General features: G+C 35.0%; 1 protein-coding gene across 1 annotated transcript in view; it reads right to left on the reverse strand.

The window, feature by feature from the left end:
* Positions 1-24,115, reverse strand: part of LOC150089737 (RUN and FYVE domain-containing protein 2-like) — a 399,341-nt gene that overhangs the window by 308,755 nt on the left and 66,471 nt on the right. Inside the window, exon 2 of the mRNA XM_090389637.1 lies at positions 3,979-4,149. Coding sequence (XP_090245763.1) covers positions 3,979-4,149 — 171 coding nt within the window. The remainder of the gene's footprint in view (positions 1-3,978; positions 4,150-24,115) is intronic.

Below are 24,115 nucleotides of genomic sequence, written 5' to 3' on the forward strand. Positions count from 1 at the left end.
TGCACTTCTTTTGATTTTATGTTTTTCTTAATTAACAGCATAACACCTCCTCCCTTTCTATCCTTTCTGTACACATTGTATTCCCCAAATTCCAGTTCTGCATTCCTTATATCTGTGTGACACCACGTCTCTGCTATCCTAACAATATCCGCCTTTGATGTCTTGACCAACACTTCAAATTCATCAAATTTATTTACTATACTTCTAGCATTGGTATACATGCTCCTATTCCTAGTTACCCTAACACATCCCATATACCCACCTATTTCAAGATGACTGCCATCCATCCCTAAAACACCCAACACCCCACACTCCAGGTTGCTACTTATTCTAATAGAAGTTGTGCAAGAATCACCTTCACCTCTCCCTACAGCTACTGTTAAACTATTAGGCCTTGTATCCCCCCCCAAGCTATCAGTTTTCCGACCCACCTAACACTGCCTTGATAGCATCAGCAAATATTCTTGCACCCTTTCTATTTAAGTGTATCCCATCCCTGTAGAAGCAGTCTCTCCTGTTAACAAGTACAAACCAGGCTGAAAAAAATTCTATCCCTTGAGCCTTGCACAATATTTTCAGGGCCGAATTGATCGACAAGGCTCTCATCATATACTCCCTCCTATCATGTCTGGGCAGAATTGCAGACACTTTCAAATTCAACCCTAATTCTCGGCTTTTGTTCAACAGTGACCTGTACTTGTTAAGTAATTCTGCCCGTCTCCTACTCTTAATATCATTAGTGCCAACGTGTACAACTATATCACCTTTTGTGCCCTTAAAAGATGATATCCGCTCTACAACGTCATCAACCTTTGCCCCTGGCAGACATACCCTGGTCCTGTTCTACCTATCCTTTTTACAAAGCATGTTACCCATTTCCTGACAATAGAGTCACCAACAACTACTAGTTCCTGTGAGACCAGCGCATTCTGCCTTGGGGGTTGCCGCTGTGTTGCGTGATGACCAAGTGCAAGCTCTGGCATTGATGTGGGCAGCTGAGAGCTTGATGGGCCCCTCAATTTAGATCTTTCAAGGGCATTCACCCTGTCCTTCAACCTCTCATATAGGCCCACAACAACGCTGAGTTGTCGGCTGATTTCCTTACACTCCTTACATCGCGCACACACAAAGACATCCCCCATGGCAATATCATATTCCGTTCCAGAGAGTTCAACAAACATTTCACAAGTTGCACATTTTTTTAGGCTGTGATGCATTGGAGAATCGACCCCCCTCAGTTCTCTCCCGAGTCACAGCACTCCTGCCACTTTGTGCCCGTTGCTTTGCTGCTCTAGTTTGGGGCATGATATTTTAAATTAATAAGATCAATAAATTAAATTAATTAAATGTCAATACTACACTATCTAATAGAAACAGTGAAGCGTATTACTCTATATAATTATGCTTTAGAGCTACCTAGCTACCTCAATTAAAAATTTGAATTCCCTACCACTATATACAAAAACAATGGCTGCAAGATTCAAACAAAATAACGGTTTTATGTATATTAAGTAGTAATCCACAAAAACTCTTTATCTAAATTAAAATAAAAATAACCAGTGTAACTATAAGACTACGTATTAAGTACAATATAAAATAACAATTATGTAAATAAAAAGGCAAACACTTATCACTTTTTCGGAGCCTGTAATTTTTAAAGAGAGTTCAATATAAAGGATGTTGAAAATACAAAAAGATCACCTATGAAAGTGTATGCATCCATATTACAAAGTGTCCATATTAGAGAGGTCATTTAACATATAATTTCTAATAATTCTCAGCTGGGCCCCAAGCCTGAGTGTCCACAACAGGTGTCCCTTTTAGACAGGTGTCTGTTAAAGGCAGTTTCACTGTAATTCAAACATAACTGAAAATATATAATTTACCATTATGATATAAAAAGTGTTTCACGGCTAAATACTCTAAAAAAAGAATTACTTCACTGCCATTTGCCACAGAGAAATTGTTTCACAGCCAATAGTCACAATGAAGTTCCAAGCACATTCAATTCCTCTCTGCTTTATGAACATTGGTAAGCAAAGCACATACCGTATCCACCTAGTACAGACCTTGCTATATCTAAGCTCACTGACGATTGTCTCAATAGCATCATGGCCAATTTAACATTCACTTAATTCTGCTTTCACAATCTGCTAATTATCCCAAAAATCACATCTTTAATCTTCTACTTCCTGCACTCAATCACTACCAATCCTCCACTTTATAGATTGCTTTTCAAACATAACACTGACTGGCCACTTCATTAAGTAAACCCAGCTAATAGCAAATAGGCTCCTACTTGCTACTGTATGAGTTTAGCATTCGAAACATCCTGGATTCATTGTGATATGGACTACATGAAGTGACCAAATCATGCCACAGGGGTGCTGATCCACAATAACTAAACTACTTTCCACAGTTATTGCAAATTGAATGGTTGCGGATCTTTATTCCAAAGAACTTGTTTCACCTCATCCCACAGGTGCTCAATTTGGATTTAGATCTGGTGATTGGAGAGAGCATTGCAGGAGACTGAATTCACTTTTATGTTCCTGTAAACAGTTCTGTACAATTCTGGCATTAAGCCATTGGCTCATTAACCTGTTGTAAGAACCCATTTGCAGAAGGGGACACAGAAAGAAACATTTTCTAGATGTCTCTGGCATTAAATGTTGCTTCCCTGGTATCGAGGGGCACAATGTGTAACATGTAAATATCCCTCATGCCATTACATCACCACCAAGTCTGCATTATTGACACCTGGCAGGATGGGTCGACGGACTGTTTGCCATATTCTGGTCCTCACATCACTGTAAGACAGCAAGAACCAGAATTCATCACATGAGACATTTTTCCAATTGGTGTACCATCCAGTGTCAATGCTCCTGAGTCCACTGTTAACACATCTTGTTTTTAGCTGACAGGAGTGAAACCAGTTCAACTATTGGCTGTGATACCTAAACTACAACAAGGTATGACATTGCATTCTAAAATACCTCTTTGTTTACCATTGCTGTACTGGGATTATTATTTGACCAACTGTAGCCTTTCTATTATCCAGCATAAGCCTTGTCAGCCTCCAGTGACATCTCATATCAATGGGTTGTTTCTAACCACAGGATCACCACTGACCAGATGTTATTTGGTTAAGGGACCAATCTGGATACACCCGACACACACACGAAAATCCCAGCAGATTTGTGGCATGCAAGATATTCAAAACCAGTGCATCTGGTGCAGATCACCATGCAATATTCAAATTCACTGAAATATTTAATCCTGCCAATTTCTGCACTAAATTGCATATATACAGCTGTTTGTTTGTTGTTTGGTAAAATTTTAGGAGCATTAGCAACTAAGGCCATATTGCTCCGGGATATGCGGTGGTTATTCCCTGACCTTTCCGCATCCTCTGTATTTGGTGGTCATGGGCTCGAACCCCGTTCTAATCAAGAAGCGTGTGCTACACACTACTGCTCCTTCCCACCTGGCTACGGAGGCGCCCATATATACAGCAACCCTACTTATCTGTCTACCTGCTTTATATCATGAGGTATGATTATGTGATGCTATTACTGAAGGAGCACTATATTTCATGAAAAGGGTAGGTTTACCTAATAAACTAACCACTTAGTGTATTAATGATATCTTTTTAACCTGTTGACCTACCTTCTCACAGTCAGCAGACTAACAGCATCCTCTTTTGTACAAGTTTGTGAAATATTTGTGGAATATTATCAATTCTCCTGAAATCAAAATTCCAATCACAGAACTCTGTTTATAAAATATTTTCTTCACTGAAGATTAAAAAGCAATCAATCAACTGTTATTCAGAAAAAAAAATTGGAATTCTTACTTTGAGTGATTTATTATTGCCTTCTTTCCAAAAGTTTACAGACTTTTAAATATATTGAAATAATTGAAATAATAAATAGAAATAATTTTCTCAAAAACAAAGTTTACAATGAACAGACTTACGCTTTAATCCATGCCTCAAAACATGTTCCAGAAGGATGAAAAAATGCTGCAGTGGAACATGGTCAGAGTCCAACATACGTCCATACTTAAGTGAAGATTCTATCAGTTCCTTGACAACTAATTTTGTTACATTTACAAGGTTACATCTTTCTATAGCCACTGGATCTCTTTCTAGAACAGAAACAAACAGTTGCTTATGGAGAGTCAGATTTTATATTTTAAACTTCAAACAACATAAAAGCTTGCAATGTTAATTATACTTGAGGTACCAAGCTCTGCAAACCACTATCAATACTTCAGACTGACAGAAAGAATAGATAGTCCAATTAGTGAAAAGGCAGAATATAGAATATAATTACCCTAAACATTTAAAAAAATTTTTGGTAGAAATATGGTAGACTTGGTATATATATTTTTTAATACTGATTTAAAATCTGCACTTAATTTTTCCTAGCACCCTCAACAGTTCACAACATATTTCACATTTCAGTTTTCATATATTTAGTTATGGTTTCACAACACAAGAGCAACTATGGCCTATACCAGGGGTGGCAAACCTTTTTAAGGGTGCATGCCAAAATTGGCTAAATATTTTAAGGAGCATGCCCCTCGGAGGCGATATTCAGGACATTTAATCACACAAATTTGTCACAATTTCATCAGTACGTCTCACCACTCCAACTTCAAACAAATCACTGCATGAATACACCTATTTACTGAATGGTGTGACTTCACACATGCCTGACAAAGAGAATGGGTGTGTGTGCAGGTCATGACTCAAGGTGGATTCCAGGAATGATGTTTTGAGGTTTGAAATTTTTTGAGATGCTCTGAATTCCACGTGCCCAAAAAATTTATATGCTTGCCACTTTGGGTATGCGTGCCATAGGTTTGCCACCCCTGGACTAGATGTACCATTCTTGAGCTATTGAGGGAATTTTCATGTACTTAAACTTTTGTCTATCTGACCATATTAACTGGACTGGACTGGACTGCAGATTGAGAAGTTTGGGAGTCAGTTTTCAAGATCTTCCAGCAGTGTTCCATTCTTTGTTTTCTAACAGTTACTGTTATGAAAACAGAGCCGTCTGAGTATGAACATTCAAAAATGATTGAATTGCATTCCCACTGGCCCCGGTGCAAGAATTCAGAAATATTGAGCTGCAGATTACAATCATAACATTGTTGCAGCATTTATTTGTCTATTGTTCAGTTTTCATTTTGTTGTTAAAATGAATGCTTTGTTCTTGGCCAACTTTTGTAAGGATAGTATTTTACAATATTTCCAGAATAAAAAGTTAATCAGAAGTGATTTATAATGCATTGCACATAATCAGAACTGCACTTTAGTTAAACAACAAATTATGCAATTTGAGTATTTTTGGAGGTGTGCTCAGCACAAAAAATAAAACTATCCTCGTAGGCAGTTATTTTGAAGGAAGCCTGCTTTGTATAACTAAAATAGTGCACATGACACATTACTGGTATTGGCATGAGAGAGTACTATTCCCAAGTACTTTCTCTCATGGTCTGTTAAGAATAAGTCTAAAACTCCTCCCAATTACATCACTGCCTCAGATTGTAATATTTCCAAATGCTCACACCAGGGGCATGTTTTCATTCCCACAATAACTGACTATTCTATTCTCTGTATGTCAAATGAATACATAAGGCAAACCTCATGATCAGGTCAACCAGTTAGAGTTTTAAGTGTGCAAGTTAACTTTGTTATACATTAGTAAACTTGTACTCTTATACAGTTTTTAGTATCAATTTTGCATTGATCATTTCAGTGTGTTAATTCGCCAGAGCTTTTATGTATGCAATGATTGCACAATTAACTCTCACACACAGTCTATAATGTCCTTATTAAAAAAAAAAAACATGAATTTTATTTTGACTGAAAATTACATGATCAGGACAATATCTCTTCATATATGTTGCACTACCTATGCTTTGTGTCTTAGAGGTCAAAGCAAATCAACCATGTCAACAACTGCTTTTGTATAACTCAAACTGAATGATGGAATGGGGAAAAACAGAAAAAAAAAAAAAACTGAATCTAAATATCTTGTCAGTCAATAAAACAATTAGTAATGGTAACAAACTATCTGTTCCTCTTATAATGTCCAGAAAGATGGACATCAGAAGAGGAAAACACAGATGGAAACAGTCAATACAAGCACCCAATCAGAATACAAATGCCCCAATATAAACATACCTCATCTTGTAACTCAAGTGAATTAAACAATCTTGTACATGACTTAATTCTATCTAAGGTGCAAACATCAGATAAATTTAAATCACGCACAAAAAGTGTTTAATTCATCTTAATTCAATTAGAATTTTGGTCATTGAATTCAAAATTGTTTAATTCACCTTAATTCTTTTGGAATCTATATCCAAGGAATAGAATTTACTCCAAAAAGGCAGAATTATATCTGTGTATTTTGCAAATGACTAAAAAAAAAGAGCTTTCATCACCTTTGCTATATAAAATTCACTTTGCTACTGTAATGATGCTGGCAGACTGCTTTATGCTCTCGGAAGAGAACAGAAGAATGGAAGCTTTTCAATGAATCTTCCAAATTAAGTCTAAAAGCTGCACTACTCCACAATAGAAACAAAACCACTATACAAATCAGCCATGCTATCCACATGAAAGAATCCTATGAAAACAGACCTTTTCTTAAGAAAAGTACAGTATGTAAATATAAGTGGCATCTGTGAAGATTTCAGTTATTGGGATCCTTTTAGATCTATTATCTGACTATACAAAACACTGTTGCTGTTTGTATGAGTTGGATATTTCAGTTAAAACCATTTGTTATGAAATTAAGATTTGGCTACCTGGCATGGATATTGTACCTAGAAATAAAAATGTCATCGATAAGTCACTAAATACTTTATATGACCTAACTTTATATGACACAAGGTAAAACAATGTGTTTGAAAAATTAGTGGCTTAAAAATTAGTGAAGAGATAGCTTTCAATATTTAAAACTAAAGTTTCCACACATTAGTGATGACAAAATTAAAGATATATTTTCAATCCAGAGATCAAAGGATTACTGAAAGATTAGCATTTTGAAAGAGTGGTAAGTCTTTTGAAATAGAAACCTGGGAATCCAAGAAAGTTTGTGAGCATTTTTTGGGCAACAATAGAACAAACAACTATAAAATCTTAATTGAGAATTTATTACAATACTACCACAATCTCAGTTACAACATGTCTCTAAAAATACATTTCCTCCATTCCTATTTAAACACTCTTGCAAATAATCTTTGACATGTCAGCAAATGTTTCCATCAAGCTGTTACCAGAGTAATGTTATGAAGAAAGGAGGAAGATCAGCATTCCAGCAAACTATTGCTGGACACTGATCAGAAAGGCTCCTGATTATTATAAATTAAGCAAACATAAAAACACTATTTTATGATGTTTATGTAATATTTCATAAAACCTTATTAAAAATTTCAATAAGCATAACTTGAATTCTTCTCTAAATCTCTCTCGGTGCTAGACAATATTTGACTTCAAATTTGTATTCAGCTCATCAAAATCCATATGAAGAAGAAGAAAAACATCAAAAGCTTAAAATTTGTTGTCTAGTGTAATTAACTGCCATTACTTTAGAACATGTTATATTTAAGTTTTGTAATACAGTATATTCTTAAAATCAAATTTGGGGCCAGCTGTAGCTAAAGAGACAACAGAAGGGAAACTGTTGATGATCCTGCCCAGGTAGCTAACATACAATCAATATTTTGCAGCTACATTCACACATGAGGAATTATTCAGGGAGGGAAATGCCAGAGGTGTATTAAACTGTGGCAGTAAGCTAGATAAATCTTGTAATAACTGAAAGTAAAGTGGAGGAAAAATTGTTGAAGATAAACATAAGAAAGGCACCTTGGGTGTATGGAATCAATCCAGTTAAAGAAGGCGACAAAGGACGTAAGCAAACCCTTAGCCATAATTATGAGAGCTTCCTTGGACTCAGGGGAGGTACCCACGGATTGGAGATGTGCAAATGTGACCCCAATCCACAAAGGAGGATCAAAGGGAGACAGAGGTAATTACAGACCTGTTAGTTTAACTTCTGTTCCAAGGAAATTAATGGAGGCACTGGTTAAAGAAGTGTTGCATGATCATCTAGACAAGACTTCAGTTATAGCTCGGACATAGCATGGGTTTCTTAAGGGGAAGTCTTGCCTGACCAATCTGATTGGATACTATGGTGTGATCACAAAGGAACTGGATGCAAAGAATAATTTTGATAACATATATTTGGAGCTTAGAAAGGTTATTGATATTGTTGCACATGGAAGATGCTGCACAAATTGTAGCAGTGTGGCATTGGAGGCAAATTGCTGCTATGGATAAAGGGATGGTTAAGTGGGAGAAGACAGAGAGTAGTAATCAATGGACACTGCTCTTCGTGGACTAATGTTATTAGTGGTGTCCCTCAAGGTTCAGTGTTGGGTCCACTGTTGTTTTTTGTATTTATTAATGATATTGATGATGGTATATCAGGCTTAATGTCCAAGTTTGCAGGCAAAGGTCGGCAGGGTTGTTAATGGACACTAATGACAGTACGCTGCTGCAACAGGATCTACAAAAGCTGAGAAGGTGGGCTGAGAGGTGGCAACTGAAGTTTAACATTAACAAATGTAAAGTACTACATATGGGAAGCAGTAACACCAGAGTAACGTATCAACTCTGTGATACTACACTAACAATGGTAGAGAGTGAAAAGGGCCTGGAGGTCATTGTACACGCAGATATGAAGTTTTCTGAGCAGTGTAGACGGTCTGAAAGAGTAGCTCATGGTGTCTTGTCAATGATATACAGGAAATTTTTCTAGCAGGGATAAGGAGGTGATTATCCCCCTTGTATAAGGCAATGGTCAGGCCACACCTTGAGTACTGTGTACAGGTCTGGAGACCTCATTTTAAGAAGGATGTGGAGCTGTTGGAATGAATACAGAGAAGGGCAACAAGATTAGTGAATTGAACAAAGGGTTGCTCTTATGAAGAAAGGCTTAAGTTTTGCAAATTACAGTGTCTGGAGACTAGGCACCTGCGAGGTGATCTGATTGAGGTGTATAAAGCCTTGAATGGTTTGAGCATGCTCAATGCTGATGGGATTCTTTCTCTTACTCATAATAATCGCCTGGGAGGGTATAAATTCAAATTGAGGAAAGACAGTTCTAGGATAGATGTGCAGAAATTTGCTTTAAGCCAGCAGGTGGTTGATTGCTGGAACAAACTTCCAGCTATCATTGTAGAAGTTGTTAGCTTAAATAGATTCAAGGCAGAATCTATTAGAATAATTTATAGACAAACATTCGGAGTGAGTGAGTGGATGGGTGAAATGAGAAAGGTGTGCGTTTTTTTTTTTTTTTTTTTGGTTGATGCTATATAAGCTTGCTTTCTTGCATCATGTGCCTTTGCTAACGCTAGTACTCTTCTTATAGTCTGAGGCTTTTTAGCCCAAATCCTAAATGCAGAATAATTAGTAAACTCAAACATTAGAAAAAATGCAGCTGACCCAACGGAAACAATCAACGCAATCTCTGCGATTAACATTTCCAAAAAAATATAGAAATATACAGCAAAATACCTGAACAATCAAACACTAATGCACAGTCACTAACACCATGAAAAATTTGCTGAAGAATAGCTGCATATAAACAGTGAAATGTTAATGTGTTTGCTAATGGTTTAAAATAATTTTAAAAAAATTTATTTGTAATTATACTCACAAGAGAATCATTTCAATCTTGAGCCCAAATTATGCACCCACAATTCAGGTCCCAGACAGAACAGTCAACTGCATACTGCTCTGGTTCAAGGAAAATTTATTTTTAATGGAAGGCAAATATTGTCAGGAAATGGGTAACATTTCTTGTAATAAGGATAGGTGGACTAGCAGCAGGAAGTGTTTGCCAGGAGCAACAATTAATAAAATTACCAAATGATTTTCAGATTTTTTAAAGATGGTAAAGAGAGTTAAGGTCAGAATGTGCATTTGACCTAACTTGACCTATCAGAATTCTGCCTAAACATAATAGGAGCATATGCTAAAGCCTTAAGGATAAGACTCAGGATTTTTGCTAGTATCATTGAGGGTACCTTAGGGCTCAGGGAACTATTGGTTAAGGAGGAACAGTAATACAGATGTGTTTATTTGATGATATAGGTCAAAGTAATGCTTGCACACATCTCAAGACCTCTTATTTGTTGACACAACAGCTGATATCAACAAGAGGTCCAGAAGGTAGTGATATTTCAAATGAATGGAAAGCTCATACTAGGGAAAACAAGCTTAAATAACTTAAAGGGGTGGATCAGGATAGTTAACTACAGAAGAATACTTTTATATACTTAAGTGTCTACAGTAATGTCAGGTGTATTGTCAATAAAATAAGTGAATTCAAACTCCTGGTTAGGGCAATTGACACTGATGTAATAGAGACATAGTGTTCCCCAGAAATAGGGGATGACAAATTTTACTAAGGAACAATGTATTTAGGAAGGACTGGAAAGTGAAAAGGGATGAGATCATGCTTCTTATCAAAAGCAGCCTGAGTGCAAAAAAGAGCTTTTGCAGAGTCTGAAGTTATGCCTAACAGCATAGAATCTTTGTGGTGTGTGTGATAGTTGGAAGCAAAAGGTAAAATGAGAGCAGGAGTCTGCGAAGGGTATGATGAGAGTCTACATGCAGACATATGGGCAAGCAAGTGTATCTTATTATTATTGTTGATTGAATGGAGTAAGTGGGAGGTTAACTCAACATGAGAACATAATTTTTAAATAAACTACATTATTATTATTTGTACCAGCATGTTAGAAAAAACACTAGAGATAAGCATATTCTAGACATGATCATTACTCACAAATAATGACATCACAGATCTCACAGTACAGGAACCATTGGTAGAAGTGATCACAGTTACTAGTTGGAAGACGAAGAAAGATGTTGCAGTTGATAAGGTAAAGGCACATATTTTAATTTCAGGAAAGGAGACTATGGCAGTTTAAGATAATAGATGGCATCTATCAACTGGGCAGATTTCAAAGGGCGAATATATTAGAATTATGGAATACCTTTGAAGCAATACTCACAGAAGCCCATGAATACAGAGCTGGCAGTTTGACAGCAAAGAAAAAATACGGCATGGAAAAGTTACAGAGCAATGAAAAGTGCTGAAGCCTACAACAGCTATAAACTGATCTATAATATTCCACAGAAAAGGTTAGGGCAGCAATGACTGAGTACAGAAAGCACTAGTTAAGAAAACAAAGAACAGGGACAAAAGAGTTCACAAATCTGATTGCATCCTTGTATAATGGTGTGGGAAAGTCTTATATATCCCAGGTGATGTTGCTGAAGAACTAAATAGGTATTTTGCATCAATCTTTACTGCCAAAAGACCATTTAGGGAGATGCTGTGCAAGTGAAGCAAATAATATTAGCAATTTCAAATTTACAGATGACTGTATATTAGAACAGCTTTCAAGCCTAAATTAACCTTAATTTACATTAAGGTTAATTATGAGGGCATCACCCGACTTGGGATAGACTCCTTTGGACTGGAGAAGTGCCAACATATCACCAATACATAAAAGCAATGCAAAAAGTGAAGTGAGTGACTATGGACCTGTCATACATAAAGGCAATTTAAGAGTAAAGTGGATAAGTACAGACCTGTCAATCAGGGAACATCATGTTTACCTAACCTGGTTAGTTATTTTTACACAGTTAATAATGAGTTGGATGTAGGGAGTAATTCTGAAAAAGTTTGTTTGGATTTTAGAAAGGCATATGACCCAGTCCTTTGTGAGAGGTTGCTGCCTAAACTGGAACATTTTGGGATCACAGATAAGATTCCAAGATGGAACCTTAGAATCATACCTGTGATCCAAACATGTAAGTCTTCAGGGTGGCTGCAGGGCAGGAGGCAGAGGATTGTAATTAATGGATATTCTTAACTTGGAAGTGGTGGCACCCAAAATGTAGCAAAAATGGTAGCAGGTCACCTGACAGGTGTCCAAACTTTCTTTTTAATTTTTAGAAAATGTTTTGAGAGTTTTGAATTCTACTTAACATGTTCACTGCCTCCTTCACACGTATGTTTCAAATGGCACTAGGCATATATGAGTTCAAAGGCACCCAAGTGCTGCACCATAAGACATATGAGTGGTCATTCCTAAGCAATCAATAAATGAGTTCCATAAAAAGTAAAGGCACATGACGATAACAACTACTTAATATTGGCACACTGACTGAACTCTTTAAAGCAATGATTGGTTTTTGTTTATATACTTGGAATAGTTTTATTTGTTCTTTGCTTGTGTCAATGTTAGTTTATTTACATGAATAAAATTTCTATAAAATTTTAAGATTTGTTCTGATGTTCACCACAAAATAAATGTTTTTCTTTTAGCTATGAATTAAAACTTTCACTTTTCAACTGTTATTTCAAAATTTTGGAATGTTGAACTGATGTTTATCACCATTCCAGAAATTACAACACATTGGACACTCTTAAATATAGATGGCAGCAAGCATGTTAAACAGTGTCAATATTTCATATTTTCTTAATGAATTGCAGTACTTATATATATATACTACAATCCATTGTATATACTTTTAAGTTTAAAAAATTAAAATTCAAAACATGTTATGCATTTCATGCCTTTTATTTTCAAAAAAAATATTAATTCTGCTGAAACATGCAAAAAAATAAATATTTTAGACAAAAAACAATCCCTTATTCTCTGCTATTTTCCAGTTTAAAAGATCATTAAGTGTGAAATTTCAAACATGCTCATGTGCATATATATTTCAGCTTATTATGTACTTAAGTATTATTAAAAAACATTATATATATTCAATTATTATTATCAACTACTTCTGTTTTCAAACTTATTTCAAATTTGGCATGCTTGCTTCACAGCATAAAAATTTGACACTACATATTTCACTTTCCACAGTGTAGCCATCTGGAGAGAATATGAAGTTCTGTGTTATCACTATGAAAATAATAATAAATCTTTCAAAAATAACTAGGATAACAATGTAGATGTTTATTGAACTAATGTGAAAATGCATTCACAATTTCAAACTTAGAACACTCTCTCTCTCTCTCTCTCTCTCTCTCTCTCTCTCTATAAAACTTTAAATGTTAGGCTAACCTCATAGCATAAGCTTCCTTTTTAACAAGAAAACATATCAGCAAGTGAATAACTTGTATTCTCAATCAGAGTGTGCACTCTTGACATATACCACAATATTTAGAGTTGCACGATGGATTTCAGCACTTTTCCCATAGTACCTTAGCAAAAACATTTAGTAGTCTTGACTGTGGAATAAACAGCTGGTCACATGAACAATGTAGATATATTCAACAAAAAAACAAAAAGTTTTGAGTAGTCACTGATTCAATAAAAAGGTTAGGAATGCAGTAAAACACAGGAAAATCACACACATTTTACACATAAAATACTATTATGTTGGAATGTAAAACAAGAAAGGGCGAAAAATCCATCTTTTAATATGGCAGGACTAAGAGATTTGGCCATCAAGCAGATATATTAGTGTACATTAGCAACAAAAAAAAAAAAATTGGGGGATAATCATGTGAATTTTAGTATTCCTTCATTTTTCTTTTGACTTGGGATCTGCATCATTAACTGTATTAAAATTCAAAAAATTGCACGTTACAATGCAGGCAGTACAAAATACACCAATTCATGTAAATGACTGACTTTGTTAAGAAATTGACATAAAAAATTAAAATAATGAAGAACAAACAATCTCCTCCATTCAAACTGTGAAAACCTCTAGTCTAGAACATCTTTCACAAATTTTACTGGGGCGATAATATAATGGGTATAACAAATGATTTAATTTTAATTCATTAATTTTAGGAAAACTAAGAAAAATAGGTTTACATGCACAAACACCATATAATAGTGTGATATATAGTTTATATATGTGCATATATATATACACACACCCACCATCAGGACGAGGGGGCTGTGGTGGTGGTGGTGCAGGTGGCACATCAAATTGCACATCTGTCAACTCTTTTAGACACAACCATTCACCATCTGTGGATACTCTGAAGTTACATAGATAAATAGTATCTTCAGCCATAGATGAGGGGAGTGGTAATAAGCCATTAAGTGGTTATGGAAAATATCTAAAGTATACTTGCAATCTTAAAATGTGCAATCAAAAATACATAATTAAAATGTGTAAACTACATATAATTTTTACATCCTACAGTGTTTAAGCATAAATCAATAATACAAGCATACCTTAATTATTTATTAACTAGTTTCTGAAAATATTAATTATGTAAGAAACAATGATCTTTTGAAGTTACCTATGGTAAATAGGGCCTGTGGAGACTGGCAAATATTAAGAACACATTTTTTCAATTAAAAAACTGCCAAACTCATTTTTGAAGAATAACAAAGCAAGAGCTGTTATGTGCAGTATGTTAAAAACTGCTTGTAACTCAAACACATCCAAATGAAAAATGTAATTGTTTTACAGTAATTAATAAATACTGTACAACACAATTCAATGCAAATTAATCACTCAAAAACAACTGATCATGTGCACAGGAGTGCAGAAATAGAACCAAAATCTAACTGCTATTTAGTTGAATCCAGTCACCCATACAGATCATCTGTGCATTAAGTTGGCATTTATACTCCACAAAGTTGGTTCTTCTTGAAAGAGTAGAGCAGGATATTCTCAGAGAATCAGAAAGCTTAGTTTTAACTTACTTGTTTATTAGATTAATTCATATTATTTATTTTCTATTTTTCTTTTATTAATAATGATTTCATCTTTAATAAAGCAATTGTCACAATTTAAAAAAAAAACTTGAATTAAAAGAAAAGACAAAAAAATTAATCAGAATACTAAAGTTATTCAGCAAACAATATATAAAACACTCAAGCAACAACAAGATTGAAATGGATATTTTATATGAAATGAAAGCCAATTAACTTCCATTAATTAGCCTTCAGCTGAGAAGTGATATGGACAGTCTTTTGAGCTGTATACGTGTTTTCAGCCTATAATATAGACTATCACAGTATATATTATAGTATATATTCTCAATATATGCTATTTTCATCAAATGGAAAAACTTTGGTACAGAACTAATCCAAGGAACGATTTCAAAATGACTGCATTCACTGTGAAATCTGATGAAAAAAAGTCTGATGATTTTGGCCTGTTTCTTGCAGTACAGTACTGTACTGGTGGTTTTGTGGATGACAGCTTACAGAAATAGAGATATTCTGGCATCCTCAAAAAAAGCTACTCTTCAAACATTTATGCAATTTTATGGCACTAGACCTTACATTTTTTGCCAGGACAATGATCCTATTACAAATCTCAGTATTTATGCATGTGATGACTTAATTTCAGGAGAATACTATGACACTGACAAACTGTTGATCCATTCGGAGACTAAGAACTAATGTGAAATTAATTGGAAAACATGTGCTTGCTTATCCATGTAGGCCAGCATCACTTGATCAAATTAAATATGTTCTGGAAAAACAGAGGAATATTACATATCAGAAGTGAAGAGTATTCTACAAAAACTACATACTATATTACAGGCAAAAGGACTCTCTACATTACATTAAAATCTGATCTTTAAAACCATTATCTTTCTTCTTGAGAATTTAATTACCACACAATTAGGAGATGCAGATTGCAGTTGTAGATATAGAAGCAATTCTATTTCCTTTCATAGTATTATCCTCCCATAATTAAACCTTATTCAGGACATGTATCTTTTGACTGTAAGAGTATGTGCACAAGCCAATCTGCATGTTATCCAGGTGGAAAAATCCAGACTAACTCACAAGGAACCCTGCTCCCTCTACCTGTGGTCAGTTAACTACAGCCACAATTAAAGAGAGGGCCTAAAGAATTCCTTTGATCATAGATAGGAACTGAACCCAGACCTCTCCAAATGAGTGTCAGGCAGCAACATATCATGCCAACTAAAGTACCATGGAGAACATCTTTTCTCTTAGTGTCCCAATATTTTTGGTAATATAATGTAAGATGGTCTTCTTAATTTATTCAAGCATATTTCTTGCAAAAAAAATGAAAAAAAAATATATTTATATATAATTATTATTGTTGTTATTATTATTATACAACAGTACAATTATTATTATACAACTAAAAGATCATGAAAAAATTAATTGTAATTTTGGCACACTTAACATTACTGTGCTCCAGCTCAAAAAAACATAAATAAATGAAGCAAATTTACATGTGATAACATAAATAATAAGAAACACTATTTTATATTAGTAATAAATGGCTATAATAAAAATGTACCTTGACTCCTTTACTCCCAGCATACAGCTTATTTTTTACCATCAGAAGATACAATATTGAGTCCCAAAATTATTTATTAATTATTAAATATGCAGTTGGCAAAGCTAACACTCGCTACTGGCCGAAAGTAGCTTGCCTATTCGTGAACAATGTGCATTTGTGTGCACACTGGCTTAAATAAAATAATTTTGGTATGGGGAAATAAGTTAATAAAAATTAAAATTAAACAGTGAAAACTAATGTCTTATAGTATTGCAAGCAATAGCCACAAAATATAGAATCTGGTCCACCAGATACAGCACACTCCACATCAAATTTGACTTCCTCCTCCTTTATAAAAAACATTAAAGCACTATTTTTTTTTTTTTTTTTTTTTTAATCTAATCATACTAATCACCTGACCAAATAGGTAAAATCAATATAATTTAGTGTTAACTTGTGCAACTACAATGCCCCAAACTGAAGACTGACATTGTTGGAATCAAGAAATTTGTGAGCTCAACGATGCCCTCATAATTAACCTCAATGGTTCAATATACTCCCTGGCAGCCTCCCTCAAAACTACTGGGTATATGCCATCAACTCTGGGAGCCTTATTCGCCTTTATGCTCAAAATGTTTTTCTAATAAACAATCATCTGCAATTGCAAAATTACTAATTTCATATCGCTCAGCCTCACTCACACATCCTTTCTCAACATGAAGCATCTTTCGTCAGTAACCACCGATGCAAAATACCTCTTCAATTTATCCACAACATCAGCTGGGTTATCTAAGACTTTCCCACGTCCAGGACACAAGGATCTGGATTAACTTTCTTCTTGCTGTATTCACATACATGAAAAATTTCTTGTCTCCAATCTTTGCTCTCTTAGCCAATGCTCTCTCATACACAGCCTTGGCCTCCCTAACCTTATTTGTGGGGCTATTACAGATCAACTTGTACCTGTAGTAGGCTTCAGTACCTTACATTGCTCTGTAACTATCCTATATTATCTTTTTCTGCTCTAACTGACCAGCCAGCTCTGCAGTCATCCATTTTCTTAATGGTATGTATGCATTCATACATACCATTAACTTATGTGGTTTTTGCTTTAAAAATATTCCATAATTCAAATATTTGTCCTCCCTCAGCAACCTGCCCAACTGATAGATGCCATATAGTGCCTTAAACTGTCGGTCCCCTCTTCTGAAGTTAAAATCCATTCTTTTAACTACTGCAACATTTTCCAACTGACAATTGCATGATAATTCTCTGACAATAGTTCCTGTACTTTAAGTCCTGTGATGTCATCTGATTCATTAGTAATGATGAGGTCAAGAATATTGAAGTAACTTATACACTCAAAGGGCCTGACTTAGAAACATTACAGGAGGAAAAGAATATGGCATTATATGATTTAGGCAGACATGAAGTTCTCCTTGCAATGCAAAGCAGAAAAGAGGGTCCATATACAATCTCCATCTCTACAAGCAATTGTCGGATAAATCGTCGACAAGATGCATGGAAGCCATGTTGATGATTTATTGAACAACTGCTTATAGAGGCAGGGGGTTATAATTCCCCTATAATAAGCAATTATGAGTCTGCACTTAAGCTATGCAAACATGGGTTGATTCACAAGAGGCCAAAGCTGGTAAGACAATCTGAATGGATGAGCAATAAAAATCTGCACTATTCATTCCCTTCTTTACCGATCATCACGGTGATAAAGAAGGGGATGAATACTGCTAAAAAGAACAGGGCTGAGGTTGCATGTATTAGAATTCAGACTTCTGTATTCCTATGTTATTATGGGTTTTTTTTTTTTTTTTTTTTTGATTTGGTAGTTGTTGGCGCATCGGCTTCTGTGGCCATATTGCACCTCTCAAGGTTTTTGCAGTACTTTGATCCAAGCCCGAGGCGGGAATCGAACCCGCGACCTTTGGGTTGCCGGGCAGGTACTTTACCCACTCGGCTAGCCTGGTCGGCGTTATTATGGGAAAAGTTCAACTGTTTCTTTATGATGCCACAATGAAACACAAAAGATCCTCAACGATGATAAGTGGTCAAGAAACAAGTGTAGCAGTAAGACAATTCACACTGAATCAAAGGCAGCAGTTAGATTGAAAAAGGTTGCATTAAGTTTGTTTTGTTTTGTTGTCCCAAGCATAACATATACCTTGGGTACAAGGCAGCCCAGATAGGTTAAAAGGTGGATCTGATTTTGATTTGCTGAAGGGAGAGGGCAGAGGAGATTTGATTGGAAAGTCTTCAGTAATGCACTTTCAACTGTTTTTAGAAAACTGGACTAACTGAAACTAAATAAAAGTTAGGTTCCAGAGAGAAGCTCTTCTTGTGTGCAAGTGTTAATTGCTAAATCAGACTACCAAAAAAAATTTTTTTAATTAATAAAAAAATTTCAGAACATACACAACAGCCTATACCCACCCAGGGGAGCACACTGGCATGTTATCCTGCAAAAAACATGACAACTGCTACCTGAAACATGCAAATAAACCTCCTACTGCACTACCTAATGGGAGAATATAGACACCCGCTTAAGAAGAATAACACAAAAAAAAAAAGTTTAGGGGATATCAAGCTTATTACTTCAAGGAGGCATGGTTGTGTGGAAATTCTCAAAAAAACACTTGCATTTCTGTTATGGTATGTGCTAAGCCAATATGCAAATAAACTGGAATTTCTGGATTAGTATTTAAAATTTGTTAGATATCCAACATTTCTTAACAGCATATTTTATTTAGCATTATATGAATGTAATGTCATTGAACTAATCCTGCTGCCACAATTTTAGTATGCTAGTGAGTGTTTTAGGAATTTTTAGAGGGCCAATGCCTCCTTGGAGAAACTATCACTGTGGTTTCCCTAAACTTTCTTTTGTGTTATTCTTCTTAAGTGGGTGTCTGTATTCTTTACCTATTCAAAATTTTTTATTATTTTTTTTTTCATTTTTTAGATTTGGTAGTCTGAATTTATTTTTTTTTTAATTTTGCTTATATATGGGTAGTAGCACCTCTGCAACATTACTTGCTCCAGTTTGCAATAATTCCTTTATGCAGTACAACAATATTTAATTTTGTATGTAATTCAGTATTTAATTTTGTAAATCATTATTTGATTATACCACATTTATTTAACATTTTTAGTGAATTCTAGCAAATTTTACTTGTTAGACTTATCAATCTGAATTTTTAATTACAGGGACTAGGTTTTTGTCCTAGAAGACCTCGTTTAAAGGATTGATATTTTGTATGCTGGCCATAAAGATAACACTGCATTTCAACTTTTGTTGCTATTGCTTTTAAAAATTCTGGATCATTCGATCATAAGTTTTTAATAACAGATCATTCGATCTGCTATTAAAAACTTAGGAACAAAGGAGGAGTTGCATAATCTTGTCATTTTTAAAATATCAGCTTTGATGGCTTGGTAACTACAATGTCATCACATCTAACATTCTATGACATATTCTACCATGAAAGGCTAGTTCTTCAGTTCTTTTTGATGATCAATCTGAATAACACTTTTAACAAGGGACACCAAGTTTGCCATTTTTGATATACATCATCCTCAATGATACTGCATTCAACTTTGAAATGCTTATCCACCTCTTGATCAAGAGATAGGGTAAGTACTTTCTGATTTATTCAAAAACCAAAATTAAAAAATTCAAAATCAAATTATTTTATAACACTTTGATATGACTTGCAATGTCCGGAAGCTGCTTCAGAAAACACAAAGAACTAAGCCAATGCGCAAATAAACTGGAATTTCTGGATTCGTATTTAAAATTTGTTAGATATCCAACATTTCTTAACAGCATATTTTAGCATTATATGAATTTAATGTCATTAAACTAATCCTGCTGCCACAATTTTAGTATTAGCAGTGGCAATTAATGATGCAAGAAAGCAAGCTTATACAGCATCAGCAAAAAAAAACAAAAAAAAAACACATTTCATCTATCCATCCCCTCCAAAAGTTTGTTTCATTTTCCTTCAATTTATTCAAAATATCCACTTCTATATGTTCCAGCAATCAACCATCATTAGCTAAAGACAAACTTCCACACATCTATTCCGCAACCATTGTTCCTCAATTTAAATTTATATCCCTTCATATGCATAGTCTGAGCAAGAGGATGAATCCCAAAGTTTACAATATATTAAACTAATATAACTTATTTAATGTGTAATAGTGTAAAATATGTGATCTGAAATCATATGACAAAATAAATGTATATTTTAAGAAATGCAAATTTGCAACTAAACAGAATCCCTAGTAAAATTAGCAAAGAGTAACTAATGTTTGACTTTTGTTAGCCAATCAGATAATTTTAAAATTATTTTACAGATTTCTTGTAAAACAGTTAAACATCAGTACCAGCAATCCTAGATTAACTGATTATTAGGATGTGGGTTGTTCAGAATAGGCACAGGCAATTAAAGCCACAGACATCAGTATATATGATCTATAACTCGCATGTTTTTCATTTATTTAAAAATATCCATGAAACGTATGCTTGTTAGACTATTAGCAATAAACACATTCTAAGCCCTACACAGGTGAAGTGCTTTCATGGACGTTCTGAATATGATCAGCAATGCATACCAGGTACATACCAATGCACATAGGTTTAAATAAACATATTTAAACCAAAGAGCAACAATATATAAGAAAATTGCCACTACAGCAAAGGTGATTAGTTCGTTACAAAATGTAATTGTATAAACCAATGTTTATGCTACATCTTGAGTGCTATTATAGAGGTTTAGAAAATATTTCAGGAAAGATGTCATAATGCCTATAAGAATACAACAAACAACAACAACATGTAAGGCATTTACATGATACCTAATCAGCATATTTAAGGCTTTAACCTTTAGGTAGACATGTGAGGTTCATATCAACTATGATTTTTTTTTTGTTTATACCCAATAAAATTACTCTGTTCATCCAGTGATAACTTACAAATGCCTTTAAAGAAAAGTTCCTGCCCAATTTCTCTCTTAAAAATTCAACACATCCCATATCATACACACGACAAAGGTGACTAAGTGCAACTGGTGCCAGCAAGCATATCTATTTATGAGGCAAGAAAGCTGTATAAACTAAACAGTGAAGCTGTTTTTTTCTTTCTCAAGTAACACAAACAATGGAATACAAATTTAAACTATGAAAGGATGATTGCAAACTAGGAAGTATAATGATTTCTTTTTGGGCAAAATGTAATTAGCTACAATTCCCACATTTCCTTATGGAACTTCAAAAAAATACATAAATTCATGAACAGCACATGGTTTACAGTTAAGCAAAGGATTTTTTAAGACTGGTGCTATATATGTCTTGCTCCCTTGTATGATTTTGTCAATACTAATAACCATCTACCACAAATCACTTTCTAAATATTGTATTTAAAGAATTAAAATTAAGTATAATTTTGTTATTCCTGTTTAATATTTAAACCAAAGAGCAACATATAATAAAATAAATATTGAATGCTTTTTTCTATTAAATTTTTAGTAATAAAAAGCTGCCATTCACAACCTGTTCATGTTCTAACTGTAAGTTCAAATTCCGATAAACTGTCACATGTAATAAAATTATCAAAACTGGCTTTCTTGCTATACTGAATGCCAAAATACTCGCCGCACGCAAGACACCGACGTACTGCAGAGAAGCAACTTTACAGGTCCCTTGTAAACAGTGTTATTTTCCAGAAAATTAACCATTAGCAATGGGAGTTTCAGTAAAAACACAATTTCCTGACAATAATAATAATCTTAGCAATCTTAACTATGTACAGACCATCGGAAATTATAATTATTACTACTTTTCCACAAAACACAAATATAATAAAGGATACAACAAAATTGTCTTCGTATTGAAAAAAATTATCAAACAACGATTTCGGGAAACGCTCTTTTAGCGTAGCAAACTTCGGTAAAACATGGCCGTCCGGCAAAATCCTCAATGACCACATAGAATCGATCGAAAATATCGACATAATTCTTCATTCTAGCGCCCCCTGGTACAAAATAAATGCACCTACCGATTCGAGCATGAAAATAAGGTTGTTTCCAGTAATGACATCATATACTTACGGTAGTAGAACCCTCTTATCGGACGGGACCGGTAGTTGGTAGGTTAAAGGGGAGAAATCATAAAAGACTACATACGTACCTTAAGAATTTTATTTTCATTTGAAATATATACTTTCCTTTATATAAAATCAGTAACTTTCATCTGATTAGAAAGGATGAAATGTGACGTTTTGCAGAAGTCCTCACACTATATATATATATATATTGATTAGACCGGAGTTCGAACCCGTGACCACCAAATACGGAGGATGCGGAAAGGTCAGGGAATGACCACCGCATATCCCCGGAGCAATATGGCCTTAGTTGCTAATGCTCCTAAAAACCAAATAACAACAACAACTTTATATATATAAGTTTGTATTAATATACTGAATAAAGTATGCATAAATTACTTTATGCATACTTTATTATCAAGTATTTATTAATAAATACCTGATTTATTAATCTTTTATTCATTGAAACCATTGCATCAACAGAATACCTCTTCATCATATGTAACTTTTTAAACATTGTCTTTAAGAGGTTACATTTAATATTCATTTATTTATATATATATATATATATATATATATATATATATATATATATATATATATATATATATATACACACTGTGCTGCCACTTTATTAGGTACACCTACCTAGTAGCGTGTTGCGCTGTTTTGAAGGCAGCCTGAATTCGTCTAGGTATGGATTGAACAAGACGCTGAAAACGTTGTGCAGGAATGGAGTACCATGCAGACATGAGAGTGCCACGCCATTCCTTGAGATTCGACGGAGGTGTAGGCCTGCAGCGAACGGCCCTTTCCAGCTCATTCCAAAGATATTCGATTGGATTAAGATCCGCCACTGCAGCAAAGAAAAGTCATTGTGTTCCTGGAACCATTCCATAGTGATTCGGGCTTTGTGCAACGGCGCATTATCCTTCTGACTGAGGATAAACTGTCAACATGAACGGATGCACTTGGTCAGCAACGATGTCTAGGTACGATGTGGCATTCAGACGTGAATCTATGGGTATCAATGGACCCAACGTCTGCCAAGAAAACATTCCCCACTCCATAACACTGCCCCCACCACCGCAGTAGTCGTCAGACATGGCGGGTCCATGGATTCATGTTGTTTTCGCCAAATTCTGAGCCTTCCATCAACATAGTGCACCAGGAACTTCGACTCGTCAGACCCAGCAACTGTTTTCCAATCCTCGATAGTTCAGTGCTGGTGTTGCTATGCCCACAGGAGGGGTGCTATCTTGTTCTTCGTTGATAGCAAAAGTATGCGATGTGGCTGTCGGCTGTTGTAGCCCATTCGCGACAAAGTGCGACTAGTGGTCCGTTGCGATATTTTGTTCTGCGCACCAAGGTTATATTCTGACGTGATGTGCGAGATTGTGGCCCGCCTGTTTGCTTTCACAATTCTAGCTATCCTCTTCTGACCTCTCTCATCAACAAGCAATTTTCTTCCACAGGAGTGCCATTGAGAGAATGTTTTCTGTTCGTTGCACCATTCTCGATACACCCTTGAAATTGTGGTGCGTGAAAAGTTCAGGAGAAGTGCCGTTTCAGAGATGCTTTGTCCAGCACGTAGTAGTAATAGTGGCATGTGATGCAAGAAAGCAAATGTATGAGCTTATGCA

The sequence above is a fragment of the Mastigoproctus giganteus genome, chromosome 2 (genome assembly GCF_048544385.1).
Source record: "Mastigoproctus giganteus isolate SK-2022 chromosome 2, ASM4854438v1, whole genome shotgun sequence".
Lineage (NCBI taxonomy): Eukaryota > Metazoa > Arthropoda > Arachnida > Uropygi > Thelyphonidae > Mastigoproctus > Mastigoproctus giganteus.